This window comes from Pogoniulus pusillus, chromosome 22, assembly GCF_015220805.1.
Source record: "Pogoniulus pusillus isolate bPogPus1 chromosome 22, bPogPus1.pri, whole genome shotgun sequence".
Lineage (NCBI taxonomy): Eukaryota > Metazoa > Chordata > Aves > Piciformes > Lybiidae > Pogoniulus > Pogoniulus pusillus.
This window is the reverse complement of record NC_087285.1, coordinates 21,783,283-21,805,353: the sequence shown is the minus strand read 5'-3', so window position 1 is coordinate 21,805,353 and position 22,071 is coordinate 21,783,283. Positions and strand designations below refer to the sequence as shown.

Genomic DNA, 22,071 nt, shown 5'->3' with positions numbered 1-22,071 from the left:
TTGGGAAGGCAAAAGATCAGGCAAATACTTGACTCAGTGTGCAACAAAATATTAGGAGGTCATTTTATTCCTCCCCCCCCCCCCCCCCCCCCCCCCCCCCCCTTTCTAGGTAAAAATAAGACAGTATCCAAGATAATCTTATTAAAGGTAAAAATACAATGTTTTGCCTTCCCCCCTCTAAACAGCTCTACCTACAGTACACTTTTTAGATTTTGCTCTCTTTATGTTTTTGTTTTGTTGCTTTGTTGTTTTCTACAAATATAACTCTGATGCTCTTAGGCTCTCTGGAGTCTCATCTGGCACTTAGAGAGCTGCTCCCAGGTCGCCTTCTGGTTCTGCTGGGTTCGTTTTCTCAGCTGACACCTCGATGCCACCTTCATCTGGCAGGTATCTCTCATGAAAAGCCAGCCCAGGCCAGCGGGTCCCAACTCCTAAGGTGTGCTTTAGGTGGTTGTAGCTAAAGGCAAAACCCCAAACTGTCCGAGTTTGCTGTTGAGTTGCACAGACTCAGCTGTCCAAGTGCAGTCTGAGTTCTGTAACCGCTGCAGCCTTTACAACAGTTTAATCCCTTCCTCACCCTCTGCGCAGCACATGTGACAGTGATTTCTACAATCACTTCCCTTTATTCCTTACACCAGAGCCTTCTCAGTGCACCCAGAAGCATTTCATGTTGAAGCTAAGCTGCTTTCTTTGTGATTTCTCTCATCCCCTGGCTCGCTCTTGGTACCTCTGGGATCTGAAGGCTGCGCTCAGTTGCATCGCTGTTGCTGGCTTCGTGTTGCTTCTGCAACTGAACACTGTTAGCACAACGTAAGGAATCTCTGGATGTTCCTGGGAAGTGAGTTTCACATCAATATGGAAATTTCAGACCACTGTTGTTGGAGCTGGGACTGTCTAAGGATAAAAGAGAGGCTGGAACTTGTACAAAGAGACCATATCCATTAGTGGACTAGCTAATACGGCTGGGAAAGGTGGAGAGGTGGTTTTGTCTGGGAGTTCTTTCGTCAGGTTCTAGCAGAGGGGTGAAAGGATGCTTTGCCCAGCAAGCCTGATTCATTTTTTCCAGTGCTGTTGTCCAGTCTTAAAAGCAGATGACCTCTACCTGCCATATTTGCCTTGGCCATTCCAGCAGACAACTTCTCGCTGGCTCCTCATTAACCACAATGCTGTCCAACTTCTCTTCATGGCTGTGGGTAGTAGTAGAGGAGTAGTACACACCCAAGGACAGGGATTATAAAAGCCTTTCAAGGAATATGCTTGGCACATCCTCTTCAGCCTTCACCCAGTCCTGCTCAGTACAGACTGGGTGTAAAAGAGCACAGTTGTGTTGCCTTCACTGGGTGAAGCTCTGCCTTTGTTTTTTGCCTTTTGCCTCTGCCTTTTTGCCTTTTGCCTAGAGATGCTTTCTCTAGAGGGCATCTCTTTCCAGTGCCAAAGGGCACACATCTTTACCAGCAAGTCTCTTCTCTATCACAAAAGATTGAACTGGTAACTCACCAAGCACAGGAGTAATGCAAAGTGCTCCTACTAAGACTTGCTAGTGAGCAGCAGTTGAGTGGGCTACAGCCATCGTTTCTGTGGTTGCTGCCCTCCAAAGATGCTGGTAGAGATTGAATACTGTTTGGCAAACCAGTTGCCTTTCTTTGTCATCAAATGTCCTTGTTTAAGCTCTTCCCAAACTTGTCACTCAGCTGCTGTATTAGTTTTGCCAGCTCTCCAGTGGCTTGGGACTTCTCCTCTAGGAGCTCATAACGGAGACTGGAAATATCCTGCTTAATCTCTTTCAGTTCTCCTGCAAGGGAGGAAAATATTCTTGTTAGCAATGCTGAACCAAAGAAGTCATCTCTGTAGCTTTAGGAGCACTCATTTCAGAGTGCTCAGTCATGACTGTGTGTGGAGCTGTATAGGATGCCCCCACCTTTGTGCACTGAATGGCTGTGCTTGTATGAAAGAAGCTGTACTTGCAGGAGTGGTATTGGCAGCAAGAGCAAGTGGGTGTGGAAGGCTCATGTGTGCTCTCAAGCCTACTCTCTCCACATACTGATTTCCACCTACACAGGGCTGCTGAAGGACATTTTTTTCATCTGCTTACACCATGGCAGTGTGAATCCCTGCCTGGTTCAGAGAACCATCCCAGGGACAGGGAATGGGCATTACAGTCATAAGATGCTTTACTTAGGCATCAAAATAAAGCTGGATGTTGGCACTACCTGAGGTGCTGTAAAGCAAGGAGGGGTAGAGCTATGGGGCAGAGCAGGGCTATGTAAAGAGGCTCTGTGTTTTATGATAAGCAAAATCAAGGACGTAGACTTCCAAGAGCCTGAAGGTGGCTCAGTGTCACCACCATTGCTCACCCTAGTGCAAGCTACAGGTGCTATGAGATGTGTTCTGCTAATGAAAACCAGGGACTCAGACTTTCAAAGGCATAAAAGTGGCTCAGGGTCACCACTGCTCACATGAGAGCAAGCTAAAGGTGCTGAGATGTGTTCTGCTAGAGAAAAGCAGGGACTCAGACTTTCAAAGGCATAAAAGTGTCTCAGGGTCACCACTGCTCACATGAGAGCAAGCTAAAAGTGCTGAGATGTGCTCTGCTAGAGAAAAGCAGGGACCCAGAGTTTCAAAGGCATAAAAGTGTCTCAGGGTCACCACTGCTCACATGAGAGCAAGCTAAAGGTGCTGAGATGTGCTCTGCTAGAGAAAAGCAGGGACTCAGACTTTCAAAGGCATAAAAGTGTCTCAGGGTCACCACTGCTCACATTAGAGCAAGCTAAAGGTGCTATGAGATCACAGGATGTTAAGGGTTAGAAGGGACCCAAAGAGATCATCAAGTCCAACCCCACTGCTCATGTTAGTGCAAGGTCTCTCTCCAGAGAGCTGTTGGCTAGGCTCCATCCCCTCCTGGCCTAGCAGTGCCCTAGTGTGTGGCAGTTGCACAGCTCCACTTGCCTTCGTTGACCTCGTCATTCTCGCGGTCGACCTGGGCCTTCAGCACGTATCGCTTGATCAGGCGCTTCATGATCTTCTGAAACGAGAAGAGGAGCCCCCATCTTCATCTGGCCTTACCCACTCAGCCCTAACACCAGACACACCCTGAGCCCTTCAGACCCCTGCTCTCACTGTGGGTCACACCTGGCTTCAGAGGAGGCAAAGGCAGATCTTAATTGGACTGCCCATTTGTTTCATACTCGCCATGCTGACTTTGCACTGCAGCAGCTGGCAGAGAGCCACTCCGTCCTGAGCCCACATGGTGAAGCACTTTGGGGTGTTTTGTGGGATGCACATGGAGTACAGAAAGCAGAAAGAAGCCAATAGCAAGCTGGGAAATGGGACCCAGAGCTTTCCTTTAGCATGCTGCTGTTTAATGTGGCAACAGAAAATACTTTCCAGGAAGAGACAAGTGGTTAATGACTGATGTCAGCAAACCTGGGCATGAGGGGCAACGAAACCTCGGAGCCACAGGTAAGGGAAAGACTCTGCTTGCCTTGCAATTGGGTTTTTAGGAGAGAAAGTGAATTCAGTGAAGGGCAGAAAGAAGGGGGTTTGAGCAGAAGCAGAGAACTTGGCTGCAGTGAGAAAATGTTCATAAGCAAATGGCAGATTTTGAGGGTGATGAAGGAGGGGGAAAAATAGAGCCATGTAGCATTCTAAAATGGGAGGTGGTTGTCAGTGAGGAACAGTGTGCATGGAAAGAGCTGGGTTTGAGCTTGCAATGTGATATTGTTCCCAAATAGCATGAGTTACACTGATCTTGAAGGCAAGCAATTTTGGCAGCCTTGGGCAACACACTGAGGTACAGCTGAAGGCTTTCATCGTTGTCAGGTCTTCACTACAGAAAAGCCACTCCTCAGTGGGAAGGAAACCATCTCAGCTATGCTAAACACAAAAAGGATGGCTCTGGTTTAGATGCAAGGAGAGGAGAGCTCAGTGAGCATCCAAGAACAGGTAGACAAATGTCTTTCATTGACCAGATGGTGCCTGCTAAGGGAAAAGCCTCTCCCAGCATGGGCTCCCTCCCTCACAGAGCAGCCACCTGGCTCTGCTTGGAACGTCGCTGAGAAACACCACTGAGAGCACGAGTCGGGAACTACGGATGCTGAACACCTGCTCTGCCTCTGCTAGCAGCCAAATAGGGGTTATAGCAGTGCAAGAGGCATGGGAGCACCAAAGAGGGGCCCAGCCACTTAGATATGCCATGCAGTCATGGAATAGGGGGTGTCTAAGACTGCCCTTGTCTCAGAGAGGCATCTGGCTAACCAGGCGAGGCAGTAAGGCAAGGGAGCTGAGGCACAGCGCACGTACGGTGTGTTGAAGATGGCCAAGGTAGTAGAATCCAGAGGGAGGTAGGGTTGTCACCTGAGAAAACATAAATGGAGCAATGTTTGGGGAAGGCAGGGAAATCCTGGATCCAAAAAGAAAGGGTTTTTGTTCAGAACAGAGGAACTGTAGACTAGCACGAGGAGTCAGCAGACAGTGAGTGCCTTTGTTACCTGGGGAAATAGGCTGCCACGGCATCTCTGTGCTCCAGTTCCCTCACTGCTCGTGGCTCTGGTGCCCACCACTTGTGTGCTGTCCTCTGCTGAGCACTATGCATGGCAAAGCTCACAAGCTTAAGGCTGTCTGGTTTACCCAATGCATGTTTTAGTCAGCTTTGTCTGAGTAGTAAGAAAAAGTGAGCCCTTTTTAACCAGAATCTATTTAGCCACTGAGATATTCCTGCCAAGAGCCTTAAGGAAGTCCTTGGGTTTTGCCTTCATACTGCCTTGCTTCCCTCCTGCTGCTCACTACTGCTCCTTTAAGCTACACCCAGTGAAAAAGCCTCTTGGCAAACTGATGCTGGTTAGTGCAGAACAAAACTTGGAGACAGCCTCTTGGGATTGAATGCTGGACTTGAAGCAGCTCAAACACAGCTGATTCCTGTACAGTGCTGCTCCTCCCTTCTCCAAAAGTTAACTGAAGTTCTCCAGCTCCTGGAGATCTTTTATGCCATGCAACACTCAGGTACTGAGCATCTGCTTTAAAATGGCCTTGAGAGAATAGGTTCTAGGAACAGGCCAGGCATTAGCAAATTATAGCCCTGTGCTGAACTCAATCTTCTTGATGTATTTATTGGCACAACCTGCAAGCTCCACATCTGCTGACAGCTCTCTGAACACCTTCTATGCCTTCTAGCACAGAGGGAAATGAGAGGCAAAGGACAACTTGATGGCTATGGCACTGACACCAGACTCAGGAGAGTTGAGGCTCAGGTTCAGGATTTTGGAGAAGCCCTGCTAGACCTCAGACCTTTGTCTTTCACGTGGGGGCCAGGATGTCTTCTCATTTCATGCTTTAGGGTGGTTTCCCCTGACCTTCACCTACACACACCATTGAAGACCACGTTGCTGCAGGTCTCAGTGCTGCTGTTCAGTTCACAGGTTTCTTCTTGGTGCTGTGTTTGTGGACACTGCAGATGTCATTTAGCTTAAGCATGGAAGGCCCTGGGGGCAGCACTAAGAGATAAAAAATGCTTTGATCCTTTGTGTCCCTGGTCAAGACCAGGTGAAAACGAGCAGTGATTAGAAGGTACAACCACTTGCTGGGGAATCAGACCTAAAACTTGTTGATCTCAAATGCACAGCAGGCAGCAGAAGAGCTGAAGAGTGAAGCAAGTAAAAGAACTTGCCCCATCCCGTCTCGCTGCTGTTTTGTGTCTCTAAAGCAACAGTGTTGAGCCTTTGAAAGTACAAGCTGTCCTGGCTCGTTTTGCTGCCAAGTCCTCTCCTGAGTTTTGTAGGTGGAGGCAGTGTCGATTGCATACCAGGCTGCAGTGCTGAAAGGGGGGAAAGCTTGGAGCTGAGCACAGCCTTTCAGCAATGCCCCATCTTGAAGTCTCAGCTCAAGCGGGTTTGATAAACTTATCACTTGGGCCAGACTTCTTCCTTCCCAGCTGATGGCAGCTGTGGGTGGATTTGTTCTTCCTACCTCTGCACTTGAATGCTGTGTGGTTTTGGCACCCCTCAGGAGCACTGCCTGCCTGCAGTGCAAGCACACAGGCTGTGCTGGTTTGAGGAGAGTTGGAATAATTTAATGAGAGAAATTAGATGCTGGGCTGTGAAAAGAAAACAGTGGTGATGACTACTTCACTTATAGGCTTGCTGAGGTGTATCAAAACGAGGATACAAAACATAGATAAGAGAGCAGGAGAGTGTCAGTGTGTGTGTGTCTGTCACAGGGGGTGCTCTGGGCTGCTTCTGTGTAACTAATCCTTCTGCTTTCTCACCCCCCTTGCTGATCCTCCAACCTCACCTTGCCCATAAGGCGGACTCTGGGGTAAGGTAGAGGGAGGAAAGAAGGTGGAAGGGTGGTTGGGAGCCCCTCCTGGGGACCCTGGTTTCTGGAAGGGCTGCTGTGTGTTACCTTTAACTTGTCTATTTCTGTATATAGCTGTAGATAATGTAGCTCTCTGCTTGTGCACTGTGCTAAGCTGTGAATAGAAAGCTTCATTCCTTAACTGCCAGCCTGCTGAGTCTGCTCTGGGTGATTTCATAGGAGTGAAGGGCAGGTAGCTCCCAAGCTGTCACACAGGCTGCAGGAGCATCACTGAGCACGCCAGTGCAGCAAGAAGCAGCAGCTTCAAAGGCTTTCCTAGCTGCAGGAGAAAGCTTTGCTGGTCAGATCATCAAACTGTTTGCTCTTTATGTTCAGATAACCACAACTCTTACCCTCTCTGTACAGTATCTGGGCAGTTTCTCCCTGCAGCAATGGAACCATTCTAAGATCGTTTGAAGACAAACCTAGTAAGGAGTTAACACTCCTTGCTTTGTTACAGCAAAATGATGGAGACTTTTCTCTTTCTATCTGCCTGCCACAGCTGTCTTTGGCTTCTTCAACCTTGGGAAAAAGGTTGAAGCCACAAACATTAGGTGGTCTCACTTATAAATAACATCCACAGGAGAAGCAGAGCCTGACACACCTTTCTGTTACCTGCTGGCTTGAATGGGTGGGAAAATGCCAGAAAGGCATTGCCAAAAATGCCAGCTTGAGCAGGACACCATCACACCCTTTGCTGCTGTCAACCAGCTTCAGCTGCCAGAATGAAGGTAGCCTATTTTTACCTTAGATTTTTTGGTGGTACTCCTCTCCTGGCAGGAAAGCCTGACCAGCTCCTCAAGCCAGTAAGAATTTGTGACTGGTCTGCTGTACAGCCTAGGAGCTGCTGTGCTGGGTCCTGTACCAGCAGAACACAAACTGCTTCCTGAAATGCCCTTGCACAATTTATCCCTGACTCTGAACTTTCTTCAAGCCTCTTTAACATGGGCTCCCCTTTAACGTGGCCTCCCCTTTAACGTGGGCTCCCCTTTAACGTGGGCTCCTCTTTAATGTGGGCTCCCCTTTAACGTGGGCTCCCCTTTAACGTGGCCTCCCCTTTAACGTGGCCTCCCCTTTAACGTGGGCTCCTCCAGCTGCACCACTTGCAGCAGATTCCTGTCCATTTCATGTTAAAAACTAAGGGCAGGAGAATCCTGTGTGGCACATCTGGCTTCTTGTGCTACTCTACTACTTGTGTTTGCATGAGAAATAACACTGCTGGCACAGACACTCCAGCTGGGACAGAGCTGTGTCAGCTCCTGCCATGCCCTGTGCCACCACTGCCACCCCAGGTGTTTCTGAACCATACCACATTGCAGGTGTAGCTTGGCAGGACAAGCACAGCCAGAGAAAATGCAAGCAGATGTTGATGCAGAGGCTGAGAGATGGCTCCATGGCATGACAAATGAAATGCTGGCAGTGGAAGACTGGGACAGTAAAGCCTGAGTGCTGCTCCTGACATCATTTCTTGTCTGAAATGGAATGCCCTGGAGTGGAATTAGGTAGCATGGCAAATGCTAACCCCCATGGCTGCTCCCATGGGGGACAGGGTTTGTCTCTGAAGTGCCCCAGCCCCAGTCCTGTGCAGGAGCTAAACCACAGCCTGGCCCCAAATGGAAGAAAGCAAACCTGAGCCTTGCAGGTGAGAGCTGCCCACCAGCATCTTTCATGCTGTGCTTACCTGGTATCTCGTGGGCTTGTTGTAAGCGTTCTTCCCAGAAAACGTCTCTGTGTGTCGAGTGTTGGAGTGAAAACGAACTTTCTGAAACCATAAACCATCAAATCATTACATCAACGACTGCTCCTCAGCCCCAGGCAGCCCCAGAGCACACAGAGCTTCAGGCAGACAGCAGGACAGGAGCAGTGTATGAGCAGAATGAAAGGCAGCACAGCCAGGGCTAAGATGCAAACGTTTAGAAGACAGAAAAGGATCAAACCTGAGAAATGAGTGGGAAAAAAGTGGATTCTAAGTTGTCTGGACAAAAATGGATCTAGACAAGAAGGCATCATGAGGCACAGAAGATGTTAATCTAAACTAGGTTTGTGATTGCTCTTTTAGGAGACAGTGTCTAAAGGGAGGGAAAAGAAATCCTAATGTTTAAAGACAGCAAATTGATGTGACACAAAATCAGATTCTGAAACAGAAGTGATCCCCATTGGTACTTCTAAACTACCTCCTCTTTTTTTAGCTCAAGCAGAAGTCTGGTTTGGTGGGGGTGTCTTTCCATTTGTTTGCTTTTTTAAAGCTGGAGCAGCCAGCCAGAGGGACCTGGGCAGGCTGCAGAGGTGGGCACAAGACAACCTAAGGACAAGACCAAGTGCAGTGTCCTGCAGCTGGGTCAAGGCAATGCCAAGCACAGATCCAAGCTGGGCAGTGAGTGGCTGGAGAGTAGCCCTGAGGAGAGGGGCCTGGGGGTGCTGGTTGATGAGAAGCTCAGCAGGAGCCAGCAGTGTGCACTTGCAGCCCAGAGAGCCAAGTAGAGCCTGGGCTGCAGCAGCAGAAGTGTGGCCAGCAGGGCCAGGGAGAGGATTCTCCCCCTCTGCTCTGCTCTGCTGAGACCCCCCCTGGAGTACTGTGGCCAGTTCTGGAGCTCCCATTACAGAAGGGCTGTGGAGATGCTGGAGTGTGTCCAGAGCAGGGCCAGGAGGATGCTCAGAGGCTGCAGCAGCTCTGCTGTGAGCACAGACTGAAAGAGTCGGGGCTGTGCAGGCTGGAGCAGAGGAGGCTCCCAGGGGACCTTCTTGTGGCCTTCCAGGATCTGAAGGGGGCTACAAAAAAAGCTGCTGGGGAGGGACTTTTGAGGCTATCAGGGAGTGCCAGGACTGGGGGGAATGGAGCAAAGCTGGAGGTGGGGAGAGTCAGACTGGATGTGAGGAGGAAGTTGTTGAGCAGGAGAGTGGTGAGAGGCTGGAATGGGCTTGCCCAGGGATGTGGTTGAGGCCCCATGGCTGGAGGTGTTTCAGGCCAGGCTGGCTGAGGCTGTGTGCAGCCTGCTCTAGGGTAGGGTATCCCTGGGCATGGCAGGGGGGTTGGAAGTGGCTGCTCCTTGTGGTCCCTTCCAACCCTGACTGATTCTATGATTATTTGAGACATTTGGTTTCAGTCATTATGTGGGACAGGGAGCAACCATTTCTGCCAAGCCTCCACTGTTGCAGTGGCCCTTTCAGCAATCATTAACAGCTTAAATCAATTCATAGAGCAAAATGCCCCCAGATGCTCACCCAGCTTGGCTATGATCACTGTGTTGAGCAGTTAAATTACCTGATGAGATGAAAGAGACCTCTTGCATATACTTTCCCCTTTGGCACAGACTGAATGAACACCAGACTAGAGCAGCTCTCTTAGATTCCTGGGAACATCATCTTCTCCAAGACCATAGGATTTGCTGGAGCTCGGTGCTTCACCATGAGTTGTGCTGCTCATGTGTTTGCTCCTTTGAGAGCCAAGAGATGCAGACCAAGCCCCCAAAAGATTGCACATTGCACTCTGCAAAGCCTCCTCCAATATTCCTTCCTTCTCCTTGCTCTCTCTTATTACACCTCTTCCTTTTCCAGGCTATAAATGGGGGTTGGCTGCCCACATCCCAGTTACTGTGTACAGTTCTGGAGCCCTCAGCATAAGAAGGACATGGAACTGCTTGAGTCAGTCCAGAGGAGGCCACCAAGATGCTCAGAAGGCTGCAGCAGCTCTGCTCTGAGGACAGGCTGAGAGAGTTGGGGCTCTGCAGCCTGGAGAAGAGAAGGCGTCCAGGAGAGCTTGGAGTGGCCTTGCAGGATCTGAAGGGAGCTACAGGAGGGCTGGGGAGGGACTATTGACAAGGTCTGGTAATGACAGGAGGAGGAGGAATGGGTTTGAACTGGTAGAGGGGAGATTGGAACTGGATGTTAGGAAGAAGTTCTTTGCAGTGAGGGTGGTGAGACACTGGCACAGGTTGCTCAGGGAGGTTGTGGAGCACAGAATCACCCAATGTGATCTTTGATCACATTGGGTGATTCTGTGCTCCACAATCTCCCTAGAGGTGTTCGAGGCCAGGTTAGATGAGGCCTTGAGTGAGCTGTTCTAGTGGGAGGTGTCCCTGCCTATGGCAGGGGGTTGGAACTGGCTGAGCTTTGAGGTCCCTTCCAACCTGAACCATTCTACATTTCCATTCTATGATCCCAGTTGGAGAGTCCCAGTGTCACCCAGTTCTTCCCTCTCTCATGCAGTGCCACACATCTGGGGTTTTAAAGCCTGGGTGGATGGGTCTGAAAGCAGGCTGAGGGAATAGCCACATGCCCTAAAAAGTTTGCCCAGCCTGCCAAGGAGCCACACTGTGCTCTCACATGCAGTGACTGCATGAAACAGGAGACAACACATTTTCCTTTCCCCCAGGAATGGGTTCCCAGTGCTGATCACTTGTTTCAAACCCAGCTTGAGCTGAGAGAATTAAAGGTCAGAACACTTTTAACCAAATCTGCCTCCTCAGCTTTCAAACCACTGAACTTGATGCCAGCAGCTGAGCTGCTGGGTTCCTGGGAGCATTTGGAGTGTTCCTGCTCTGCAGGAGAGCAGGTGGACATGGCCTGGGGGTGGGACTGTGTTTGAGATAAATTTGTATGCTGGGAACACTTCAAGCCAGTGACAGCCTGCACAGTGCTGAGAATAATCATTTCTGTGGGCACCATCACAGCCTCTGATTTCTCTGCCAATGCTGCTTCTGTTGGGAAGGGTCTGGTTGCCACCAGCCATTTTCTTCCCTCCCTCTTAGAGTCATAGAATCAACCAGGCTGGAAGAGAGCTCCAAGCTCAGCCAGCCCAACCTAGCACCTAGCCCTGGCCAGTCAACCAGACCATGGCACTAAGTGCCCCAGCCAGGCTTGGCTTCAACACCTCCAGCCACAGCCACTCCACCACCTCCCTGGGCAGCCCATTCCAATGCCAATCACTCTCTCTGACAACAACTTCCTCCTAACATCCAGCCTAGACCTGCCCTGGCACAGCTTGAGGCTGTGTCCTCTTTTTCTGTTGCTGGCTGCCTGGCAGCAGAGCCCAACCCCACCTGGCTACAGCCTCCCTTCAGGTAGCTGCAGGCAGCAATGAGCTCTGCCCTGAGCCTCCTCTGCTGCAGGCTGCACACCCCCAGCTCCCTCAGCCTCTCCTCACAGGGCTGTGCTCCAGGCCCCTCATCAGCTTCATCTTCCTTCTCTGGACACCTTCCAGCACCTCAACATCTCTCTGCAATGGAGGAGCCCAGAACTGGACACAGCACTCCAGGTGTGGCCTGAGCAGTGCTGAGTACAGGGGCACAAGAACCTCCCTTGTCCTGCTGGCCACACTGCTCCTGAGCCAGCCCAGGATGCCATTGGCTCTGCTGCCCACCTGGGCACACTGCTGCCTCCTCTGCAGCTGCTATCTACCAGCACTCCCAGGTCCCTCTCTGCCTGGCTTCTCTCAGCCACTCTGTCCCCAGCCTGTAGTGCTGCTTGGGGCTGCAAACTTACTGATGATAGACTCAATCCCTTGGGACAGATCATCAACAAAGCTATTGAACAGGAGCAGGCCCAGCACTGATCCCTGGGGGACACACACAGTCTTGCTTTGTCATGTGGATACTCACCAGCACTCAGGGAACACTACTAGGGAGCCAGTATTTCCTAAGGGAATTTCTACTCCAAGTGGCCCAAGGGGCAGCAGCTGAGGCAGGGTCTGCCCTTTACTGGCTGTGTGTGAGCAGGCAGATGTGATTAGAGAGATTGTTGCTGCTAGCTTTAGCAGGTGGTAGGAAGCACTACCTGGAAACTACTTCCCAGACCTGGAATGGCAGTGAAAGTAATGACACTCAAATCAATTTGGCAATCACTGAAGGGAAGGTTTTCACAGGGTATAAAGGTCTCCTGGGTAGGTGAGGAGTCAGACAAGTTCTTCCTCTTCTTCTACCTTCATTTCTGACCATGTTTCCTCGGCCTCGGAAGCTCCCCTAGCAAAGTGCCTGCTTTCAGAGCAGCTGCTCCTTGCCTGGTGTCCAGACAGTGCCCACTACAACGAGGTCACAAGTCTGGGCCTACCCCCTAGGTGCACTGTACCACAGGTCACATGCAGTAATGAGGGTAAGAGGCTGTGCTCCCCCCGACCCCCCAGGCACCCCTCCGGGCAGGAGGCTGGCGGGAGGTGAAAAGCGAAGCTCCAACATACCCGCTGCTTGGAGTTCAGCATCCCCAGCTCCAGATCATTCTCACAGCTTTTGGCCTTAGATTTGCAGAGTCTTATGAGGCACATTTTTATTCTCAGTATGAGATAATAAAACGATTTAGGGCTTGGCACTAGATTGAAAGGAGCAGGTAACGTCCTTCCTTCATCAAAGTAGGACAGCCAGAGCTTGGCACGAGCAAACTTCCACTCCACATCTGCGTCCTCCTTGGGAAGGGAAGAGAGAGAAAACAACACCCAAATGCAAACAGTGCAAACAGGGAGGCATTCAGCTAGGAGTAAACCCCAAACACACAGGTAGAATCTAACTAAAATCAGCTTTCTGCTTGTCAAGCCAAGGCACACACTGCAGCTTTGCAGGCTTCCCTGGGCCAGCTCAGCATGAGGAATGTTTGAACATAGCAGTGCATAAACAGAGAGTTTAAGTCCTCCAAATTCTAGACTGTTCCTATTCCACAGGATCAGAGAACCACAGGATGTTATGGGTTGGAAGGGATCTTGAGAGATCATCAGGTCCAACCCTGCTGCCAGAGCAGAATTACCTAGAGGAGGTCACACAGGAACACAGCCAGGTGGGTTTTGAATGTCTCCAGAGAGGGAGACTCCAAAGCCTCTCTGTGCAGCCTGCTCCAGGGCTCTGTAACCCTCACAGTGCAGAAGCTTTCCCTTATGTTTCCTCTCACTCCCCAGATACCCAACCTCCTCTTACCCACCCCAGAGAAACCCCCCAGGTGGGGCTGTGGGGGCAAGTGGCAAAGCCATGGGCTGAGGGAGCAGGAGCAGTGGAGCAGAGAGTGGGGCCGTGGGAGAGGGGAGGCAAAGTTTATCCAGTTGGCTGGGGGTTGCTGTCATTTGCTGGGCTATCAGAGAGGCTGTCCTTCAGTGACAGCCTGGTGGTTGTGCTGTGCTGAGGGAAGGCTGTGTCAGGACACCTGCAGAGCCATGGAAAGCAGAAGGCAGTCCTGTGTGCCTGGCACCAGCCAAGCCAGCTCTGATGGGCTGCAATGCCAAGTGCCAGCTGATAGCACTGCTCCGGCCGGGGACCTTCCATAGAAGAGATTAGGTTGCTGATTTCTTCTGACATTAGCTAATTCCTCATGGATCCTGCTTGCCTTCACCGTCGTTATGCCTAGATTAATGCACTTTAATTCTCTTAGTGTCCAGCTGAGTGGATGAAGGCAGGAAAAAACCACCCCTCGGTGCCTGTGAATCTCCTTCCTTAGCTGCCAAGGTGGGCTGGGATCACTTCCAAGTACAAGGGCAAGGTTAGCACAGGCTTTATGGATCTGCTTGGCATTTTCACAGGAGGATGGTCAGGGCCATGTATCAGGATCATTTAGCAGACAGAAGAAAGGATGAGATACAGCTGCTCTCCAGCTGTTTTCATCATGGCTTACACGGAAGCCAGCAGCAGCAATAGAAGCATGGCTCTGCTGCCACCCTGTATTTATTGTTCTGCTGGAACTCATAACCTCTGATTGCCCATACCTCTGAAAGCCACTCACAAGCTGGCATAACATGACTAAGGTGAACCCTGTCACAGTTACAGCAGCATGTCTTCACCAGTGGAGCAGCATTCACTTCTGCCACTCAGGCTTCTCATTGCTTGCACTTGCAAGCCTGAAGCTGCACTACAGCAGAAATCACTTGTGGACCTTTTCATGCTGTTCTGTGAAGGGGTTAAGAAGCTACTGACAAAAGTAGTTCTAGCTTCTGGCTGGCTAAAATATTGCTTCTTGCCATAAATGCCAGGCTGGCAGGAAGCACTAATACCTGAGGCAAAACCAGAAGAAGCTGGGCTCTGGGCAGCCTGATCCAGTTGAGGATGTCCCTGCTTACTACAGAGGAAGTTGTGCCTTTGAAAGTCCCTTCCAAGCCAGACCATTCTATGAGCTGCTCGATGGAAAGCATGAGGATATGGTCTTGTCACTCCAGCTAGCAGCAGAGCATGTCTCTGCCAACCACCATGGAACTTAATCCCCAAGTAATGACCACTCTTGGTCTTCACTGGGATTGCTGCTGCCAAATCATAGAGTCAGAGGATCAGAGAATGTCAGGGCTGGGTAAAACCTGCAATCTCTCTGCAGTGCTTGAGGGCTGTGTTCACACTGCAAGAGTGGCCAGATCCTGATGGGCTTGGGCAACAAAATAAAGCCAGCTGAATTATCAGTTGATCCCCCAGGAGCAAACAAGGCAGCCAGGGGCACGCTGGGGGATAAATCGTCATAACCCACGCAGGGTGCAAGAAATACCACAGCCTGCTCCCATGAAACACATGGGAAGGAAATTGGCTTTTCCTCACAGATGGTCATTAAAAACAGGAAGTCAACATTGTGCTAGAAATGACTCAGTGTTAATTATTAATGCAACCCTAATTGGGGCAGCACAGACCCATCCCTAACGCTGTGTTCCCAGGCACTCCAGGCTTACACAAGGAATAAACTGCGGCTTCCTTGGGTTTGTTTTTGAGCATTTCCATCATCAGTGACAACGAAGCCCATTGGGTTTGTAATCTAATCTCTTCTCTTACCTCGATTTCCTGATAGGAGTTGTTGATCATGGCTATTAGCATGTTAAGCAGCACCACCACCATGGTCACGTTGTATACTCCATAGAGTACGTAGCCAATATTCTCAATGAATTTATGGTCGTACTTCAGCACCACAGATATCACTTCAGACAAGCCAAATATTGACCAGAATAAGGTCTTGAAACTTTCTTCTACCCTAAAAACAGAGCAAACAGTCACTTAAGAGATTTGACACTGCATTCACCAGGCCAAGGTAAGTGTGAAACCTTGGCAGAGGATAAAGCAGCACCAGGGACGTGGCAAATCCTATTTCCTGAGCTGATAAAGAAAGATGATTTCTGATTAAATCCATACAGTGCAGTGTTTGTCACTTGGATTTTGTGTCCCTCTTAAGGACTTCTCCAGAGGCAATATGCAGTTTGAAACTTCTAGCATGGGACTTTTACATTTCACCCACTCACCCTGCTGTCATCCAGAGAAGAGAGGCAGGGATTATCTGGGAAAGGAGAGAAGGACCCAGACTGACCTCCTTAGATGTGGTCTCCAGGGCAGAAGAGAATCACTACTTTTTAAACAGGAGGAGTGATGGAAATGTTCTAATTAGTGGCATTAGTATAACAAACACACAATGCAAATGCAGCCAGCCCAGAGTTTGATCTCATTCCCATTCTGCTTTGGGAGTGCAAACAAGTCAGGCCCTGGGCATTTAGGGCACACAGTTGGAAATTAAGGAGTGATAGAAGAAACAGTGGAGAGGCATTTCAGTGCGATTCATACCCTTGTTTGGAAGTAGAAAGGGGTGAGATTACTGAAGGAGTGGCACAGGAATGGCCTGCCCAGGCAGGTGGTGGAGTCACCATCCCTGCAGGAGTTAGAAGAAGTGTGCAGACATGGCACTTCAGGACATGGCTTAGTGACCATGCTGCTGTTGGGATGACTGTTGGACTTGATGGCCTTACAGAGATTTCCCAACATTAACCATAGAATCACAGAACCAAGCAGGCTGGAAGAGAGCTCCAAGCTCAGCCAGCCCAACCTAGCACCCAGCCCTGCCCAACCAACCAGACCATGGCACTAAGTGCCCCAGCCAGGCTTGGCTTCCACACCTCCAGGCACGGCCACTCCACCACCTCCCTGGGCAGCCCATTCCAATGCCAATCACTCTCTCTGACAACAACTTCCTCCTAACATCCAGCCTAGACCTCTCCTGGCACAGCTTGAGACTGTGTCCCCTTGTTCTGTCCCTGGTTGCCTGGCAGCAGAGCCCAACCCCACCTGGCTACAGCCTCCCTGCAGGCAGCTGCAGACAGCAATGAGCTCTGCCCTGAGCCTCCTCTGCTGCAGGCTGCACACCCCCAGCTCCCTCAGCCTCTCCTCCCAGGGCTGTGCTCCAGGCCCCTTCCCAGCTTTGCTGCCCTTCTCTGGACACCTTCCAGCACTTCAATTCTATGATTTTATGATTCTAACATGAAAAGGTTGCAAGAGAGGAAAAAAAGAAAAAAAGAGGAGAACAAACCAACAACAAGAGGTGGTTGATGCCCCATCCCTGGAGACATCCCAGGTGAGGCTGCACAGGTCTTTAAGCAGCCTGATCTAGTTGAGGATGCCCCTGCTGACTGCAGAGGAGTTGGACTGGGTGAGCTTTGGAGGTGCCCTCCAATCCAGAGCATTCTGTGAGTCTATGAACAAAGAGAAGTGGGGCTGGAAAGGATGTGGCCAGTCTGAGAAGTCTGATGCAGAAGTGTCAAAGCCACTCCAGGCAGAAGGGTAGAGGCCAGAGCTGAAGAGGAAGGAAGGAGGAGGAGTGAAGCTGCTACACTGTGAAAGCCTCTTGCCTAATTTTTAACTTAGAATCAATTCTGCCTTCACTGAACAACCCTTAGCATGTCAACAGTTAACTGCCTTTCCCCCTGCCCTGCCTGCCAGGAGTAACTGCCTCCTAAGGAAGCAGTGCCATCTACCACTGATTCTGATGCAATGTTTTTGACCAGGCTTCCAGAGTAATCCTGCTAAGCGTGCTCGTAAAAACCGGCTACAGAAACGACAGCATATCCTAAGGGCACAATAAGCTCTGCATCAGCTCCAGGATCAATTACACCACGCAGGAAAGCAAAGGGAATTCATTTCAACCCTTGGAAAGGCACTGGGTAATTCCTTCCTCCCATAGCAAGCTGGTGTTTATCTCCCATCATAACTTATGGTAGTTCATCTTCCATTTACAGCTCGTAGAAAGACTGCAGTAAATATTTAGGGTCTATTCTCAGCCGGAGTAGCTGCACTGACTTGCAGGGAGTAGCCCTGAGCGGTGCCTCAGACAGATCACTGGCAGTGTGGCTTTGTCTTTGGTCTCCAAGATACTCAGTCACTGGTGCCGTGTTCCCTCCCTCTTGCTGCTCTGCATGGGGCTGGGATGCCCTTCACAGGTGTTCCTGTGGGATGGGCTGAGACTGTGCCACAGACATGGCACCAGTGGGTACCATGGGTACCCAGCAAAGGGTTTTCATTGTTACTAACAATCTTCTCCTGGGTGTCAACATGAATGCAGCTTATTCATTGTGCATCATTCCATGACACCTTGTGCTAGCCTCTGCCTGCCCTCCAAAAAGCCTGGCTGGCTCCTCCCTCCTGCCTTGCAGGGCACTGGCACACTGCAGGAGGTTTGCCATGTGCCATGGGGAAGGTCACTTGGGGCTTGGGGGTTGTTTTGATGTTGTTTTTGATGAACATCTCACTAAAACAGAAGATGAGGAAGTTTGGAGCCAAGTTCTCAAAGAGCCCAAGATGCTGATGGGTCTCATCATTGCCAGCTAAGCAATTTACCCCTTGCTGCAGGGTCAGTGGGTGTCTTATCCTTCTGAACGGCAGGCAAGTGAAGGAAGAGAGGAAGTCAGGAGTCCTGCTGAGGAGGGCTGACAGTTGCTGGCAGCAGGAGGATCTGGCAGTGACAGATTGTGGGGATGGGTAAGGTGCAATCTCTCTCTCCACTGTGGTAGAGACAACTATTGTAGTGAGGAGTGAGCAGGGAGATGTCTCAGTGCACAGAGTCCTCTATAAGCTAAAGATTTTAAGGTCAAGGAAGAAAATAGACCAGAGGCACTCTTCTGGGTGCAGATTCTCCTTGCTTTTGGGAACAGCAGTGTGCTGCTCATCAAGGGGGAGTACAACAAGGCCACCATCTCATGTCCATCTCATGTCTTCATCTTTAAGAAAGCTTAGGGCATCCTTTCAGACTTGCTTCTTGAAACTGATGGATTGACATTTAGCACTGCCCAAAAAGCCATTAAAAAATGCAGCCAATAGCATCTACAGAAATATTACAGCTTGACAGAGCAAAATGAGGAGAAAAAAAGCCTGCAAGCCTCAGAGTCCCCCTGGCACTGAACAGTGAGTCACATCTCCGGGGAGAGCGAGCCAGAGACCACGGCGTGGTAGCCCTGGGCCTGATTTGTGATGCAGAAGGCAGGAGGCAGGCAATCAGCTTTGCCTCCCTTTTGGGTTTGTTTGCATAGCATGTCCTTAATTACAGGCTGCTGCAAGAGCTGTGTTCTGTACACAGCAGCCAATAAACAGATACACAAAGCTAGGGTTGGTTGCAACTGTCATGGAAATGATCTGCTCGTCAGCATGGAGCAACTTGGAGGATGCCAGGGGCACTTAAACCTTTAACTGCACCTCCCTCTTTGCTTGCATCCAGGACATTAGGGGCAACAGAGCTGGTGAAGGGTCTTGAGGATAGTCTTATGAGGAGGATGCCAGGGAGCTGAAGTTGTTTAGTCTGAAGAAAAGGAGGCTGAGGGGAGATTTTCTAGCTCTTTACAACTCCTTGAGAGGAGGTTGTAGAGAGGTGAGTGCTGGTCTCTTCTCACAAGATGTGACAGAGAGGACAAGACGAGATGATACCAAGTTACACCAGCACAGTTTAGATTGGACAATAGGAAAATGCTTCTGTAACAAAAGGGTTATCAAAGACTGGAAGAGGCTGCCTGGGGAAGTGGTTGAAGCATCACCCCAGGATGTATTAACAGCTGCCTAGATATGGTGCTCAGGGAGATGCTGTGGTCATGGCCGTGGCAGAGCTAGATAACGGCTGGATGTGATGATCTTACAGGTGTCTTCCAGCCATGGTGATTCTGTGGAGCTGTAGAACTTAAAATCAAAGAAATGACAGCCACCTTGCATGGTAACTAACTCAGCTGAGAGGCCTCTGGGGTGAAATGAGATTGCCCTGTAGATGGCAACAGAAGCACAACAGAGCACAAGATTCCAGAAGCACAGCAGCAAGGGAAGGTGAAAGCTAAATTACAGCAAACAATCACCAACTAGGGCCAAGCAGCCAGCTCCCTCTGAGGGCTATCTGGACAAATGTGGACACTTTTTTCCTGCCTATCACAAGCTCACAGGATAACAAGGGTTGGAAGGAACCCAAAGAGATCATTGAGTCCAACCCCCCTGCCAGAGCAGGACAATCCTATCTGACACAGATCACAGAGGAACACATCCAGACAGGCCTTGAAAGGCTCCAGAGAAGGAGACTCCACAACCTCTCTGGGCAGCCTGTGCCAGTGCTCTGGGACCCTCACAGTAATGAAGTTCCCCTTGTGCTGAGGCAGAATCTCTTTTGCTGCAGCTTAACACCCATTGCTCCTTGTCCTGTCCCAGGGAGCAGTGAGCAGAGCCTGTCCCCCCCCTCCTGGCAGCCCTCAGATACTTGTAAACATTTATCAAATCCCCTCTCAGTCTTCTCTTCTCCAGACTAAGCAGCCCCAGGTCCCTCAGCCTCTCCTCATCAGCCATGCCCTCCTGTCCCCTCATCATCCTCATAGCCCTGTGCTGGACCCTCTCCAGCAGATCCCTGTCCCTCTTCAACTGGGGAGCCCAAAACTGAGCACAGTATTCAAGATGAGGTCTCAGCAGGGCAGAGTAGAGGGGGAGTAGAACCTCCCTTGGTCTGCTGGACACTCCTCCTCATGCACCCACCATGTATTGCCCTCAGAAGCTCTGGTTTTTGAAAGGTGTCATTTGAAGCCAGTTCAGCAAGCAGTGTGCCTGAGCTTTCTCACTGAGGTTATCCACTGAGCTGCCAGTTCAATGCCCTTTGAGGCTGGCCACAGTCAGTAAGGGCACAAATCCAAGGGGCTTTTTCCCCTGTCACGATGAGCCAGGGATCTGCTGAGGCTCAGGTGCTGTGGCTGCAAAGTCCCATTTCTGAGCATCAAACTCAGCTGCTGTGGCATTCCATCCACCCTCAGAAGGGCACAGCCACGCCAGCCATGAGCTGCGCTCGCTGAAGCCACTGAATGGGTGTGAGGAGGGCAAAGGCAGCTCTCCTCTCCTGTGCTCCAGTGAATTTGCACAGCAGCTGAGCTGCTTACTTAGCCTTAGTGCTGCAGTTTCTCCTCCTTCCTTGAACAAGCTAATGGCAGCAGGAAGCTGCAGGGTTCAGACAGGCCCAAGGGCAGCTCCCCAAAAAATAGAGAAGGTAGCAGTGCCAGAGCTGTTAGCTGCCCATCTGCTCAGCCAGCCTCCTCAGTAGCCTAGCAAAAGGGGTTGAGACTACACCTCAGAGGTTTCTGCTTGCTGAAGGGGAAGGATGTGGGGGATGAATGTTGGTCTGCTCCGTTTCATGTGACGGCAGGGCTCGTTTTCACTGAACGCCTCCTGACCCTCCAGACTGTTCAAATAACCAGAAGAAACTAACTCTAGTTTAGAGTTCTTCCAAACTCTTCAAAGGAAAATCTGTGCTCCTGGAAGCAAATTGCTTCATAACAACACAAAGTGCCTCCAGGATAATCAGTCAGCAGGCTGGAGATAAGGAGGGAGAGCACAGCCTTTTGACAAGACTGCCCAGTCCAGACACCCCTGGGGCATTTGAGCAGGCTCTACTCCGGTGAGCAGTCATCATTTTAGTCACTGTTTGCTCCTGAGTTCTTTCCAAAGACAGTAACTACTGTAAGATCCACTTAGATAAGGAGTGCTGATGAGAGAGGTACCACACAGCACTGCATCAGAGGCTGGATTCTGTCAGCACTCTGCTGACATGCCTGGGGGACACCATAGCTGAGGGTTCCTGTGCCACCAGGCACTCAAGGACGGTAGCTACTCAACTGCTCATTAAGTCTTGTGCTTCAAGGGCATCTCCTTGTCTTCTAATGAGAAGCAAGTCACATCCCACACACTCAATTTTCTTCTACCTTACTAGAGAGCACAGATAAATGTAATTGCATGTGGCCTCATAAATCCTCCCATTAAAATGTATCCCGAGGTGACAGCAGAGGTCCTGCAGGCCTATTTGGCTCATTGGAGAAAGCAAACATTATGTTACAGCACACATGTTGTGCCAGAGAGGGATGTGGTGAAAGCAGCTCCCGTGCACTGGGAAGGAAGGAAACAACCCCTGGTGGGACAGAGCTGCGGCTGCAAAGGTCACTGTCTCCTCCAGGAGCCAGGAGCAAAGCCCAGGGACACTTAGAGCAGCGGCACAGCCAGTGCCAGCTGCTGCCTGCTCTGCCGCTGCTGAGCACCGTGGGCTCAGGCACTGCAAGCACGGCATGGCTGCATGGAAGGCTGATCACAGCAAGGGGAAAACATTTCACCAAGCATTACTCTTCCCTCATGAACGTGTTCGTGGGATTGGAAGTCCCCACTGTGTCCCTCAGGCCAGCCAGCGTGGGGCTGACAGACACAAAGCTGACTGCCACAGTGCTGCGCTGGTGTCACACTGCAGTGCAAAGGAGGAGGCTCTCCTGTGGATGCATGGGGCACATCCCTCAGACACAGCAGGGCACCAGGGTGTCCTCTCTTCTGGAAGCTCTTCCTACTCTTCAGCTGCCAGGGCTTGAGTTCCTATGCTCCCAGAGAAGGAATCAAAGTTGCACTTTGAGCCTCACCCTAAGGGTTTCAGTCTTTGCCTTCTCAAATGCAGCCTCAGCCTGAACCTCATTCTAGAAACATTTGCCAGCCTCTTTCTGAAATCCCTGGCAAGGTGGAGACAGGGCCCCTGGCACAG

General features: G+C 50.5%; 1 protein-coding gene across 6 annotated transcripts in view; it reads right to left on the bottom strand.

Annotated features, from left to right (window-relative positions):
* Positions 1-102: 102 nt before the first annotated feature.
* TRPC7 (transient receptor potential cation channel subfamily C member 7) overlaps positions 103-22,071 on the bottom strand; it is an 86,320-nt gene continuing 64,351 nt past the window's right edge. For 3 of the 6 annotated variants that reach the window (XM_064162171.1, XM_064162170.1, XM_064162173.1), the window contains exons 8-13: positions 15,066-15,261; positions 12,521-12,742; positions 8,030-8,110; positions 4,300-4,353; positions 2,947-3,022; positions 103-1,792 (exon numbers count right to left, since the gene is read on the bottom strand). In XM_064162171.1, coding sequence (XP_064018241.1) covers positions 1,650-1,792; positions 2,947-3,022; positions 4,300-4,353; positions 8,030-8,110; positions 12,521-12,742; positions 15,066-15,261 — 772 coding nt within the window. In that variant the 3' untranslated portion in view covers positions 103-1,649. The other 3 variants (XM_064162172.1, XM_064162174.1, XM_064162175.1) reach the window with 3 other exon arrangements.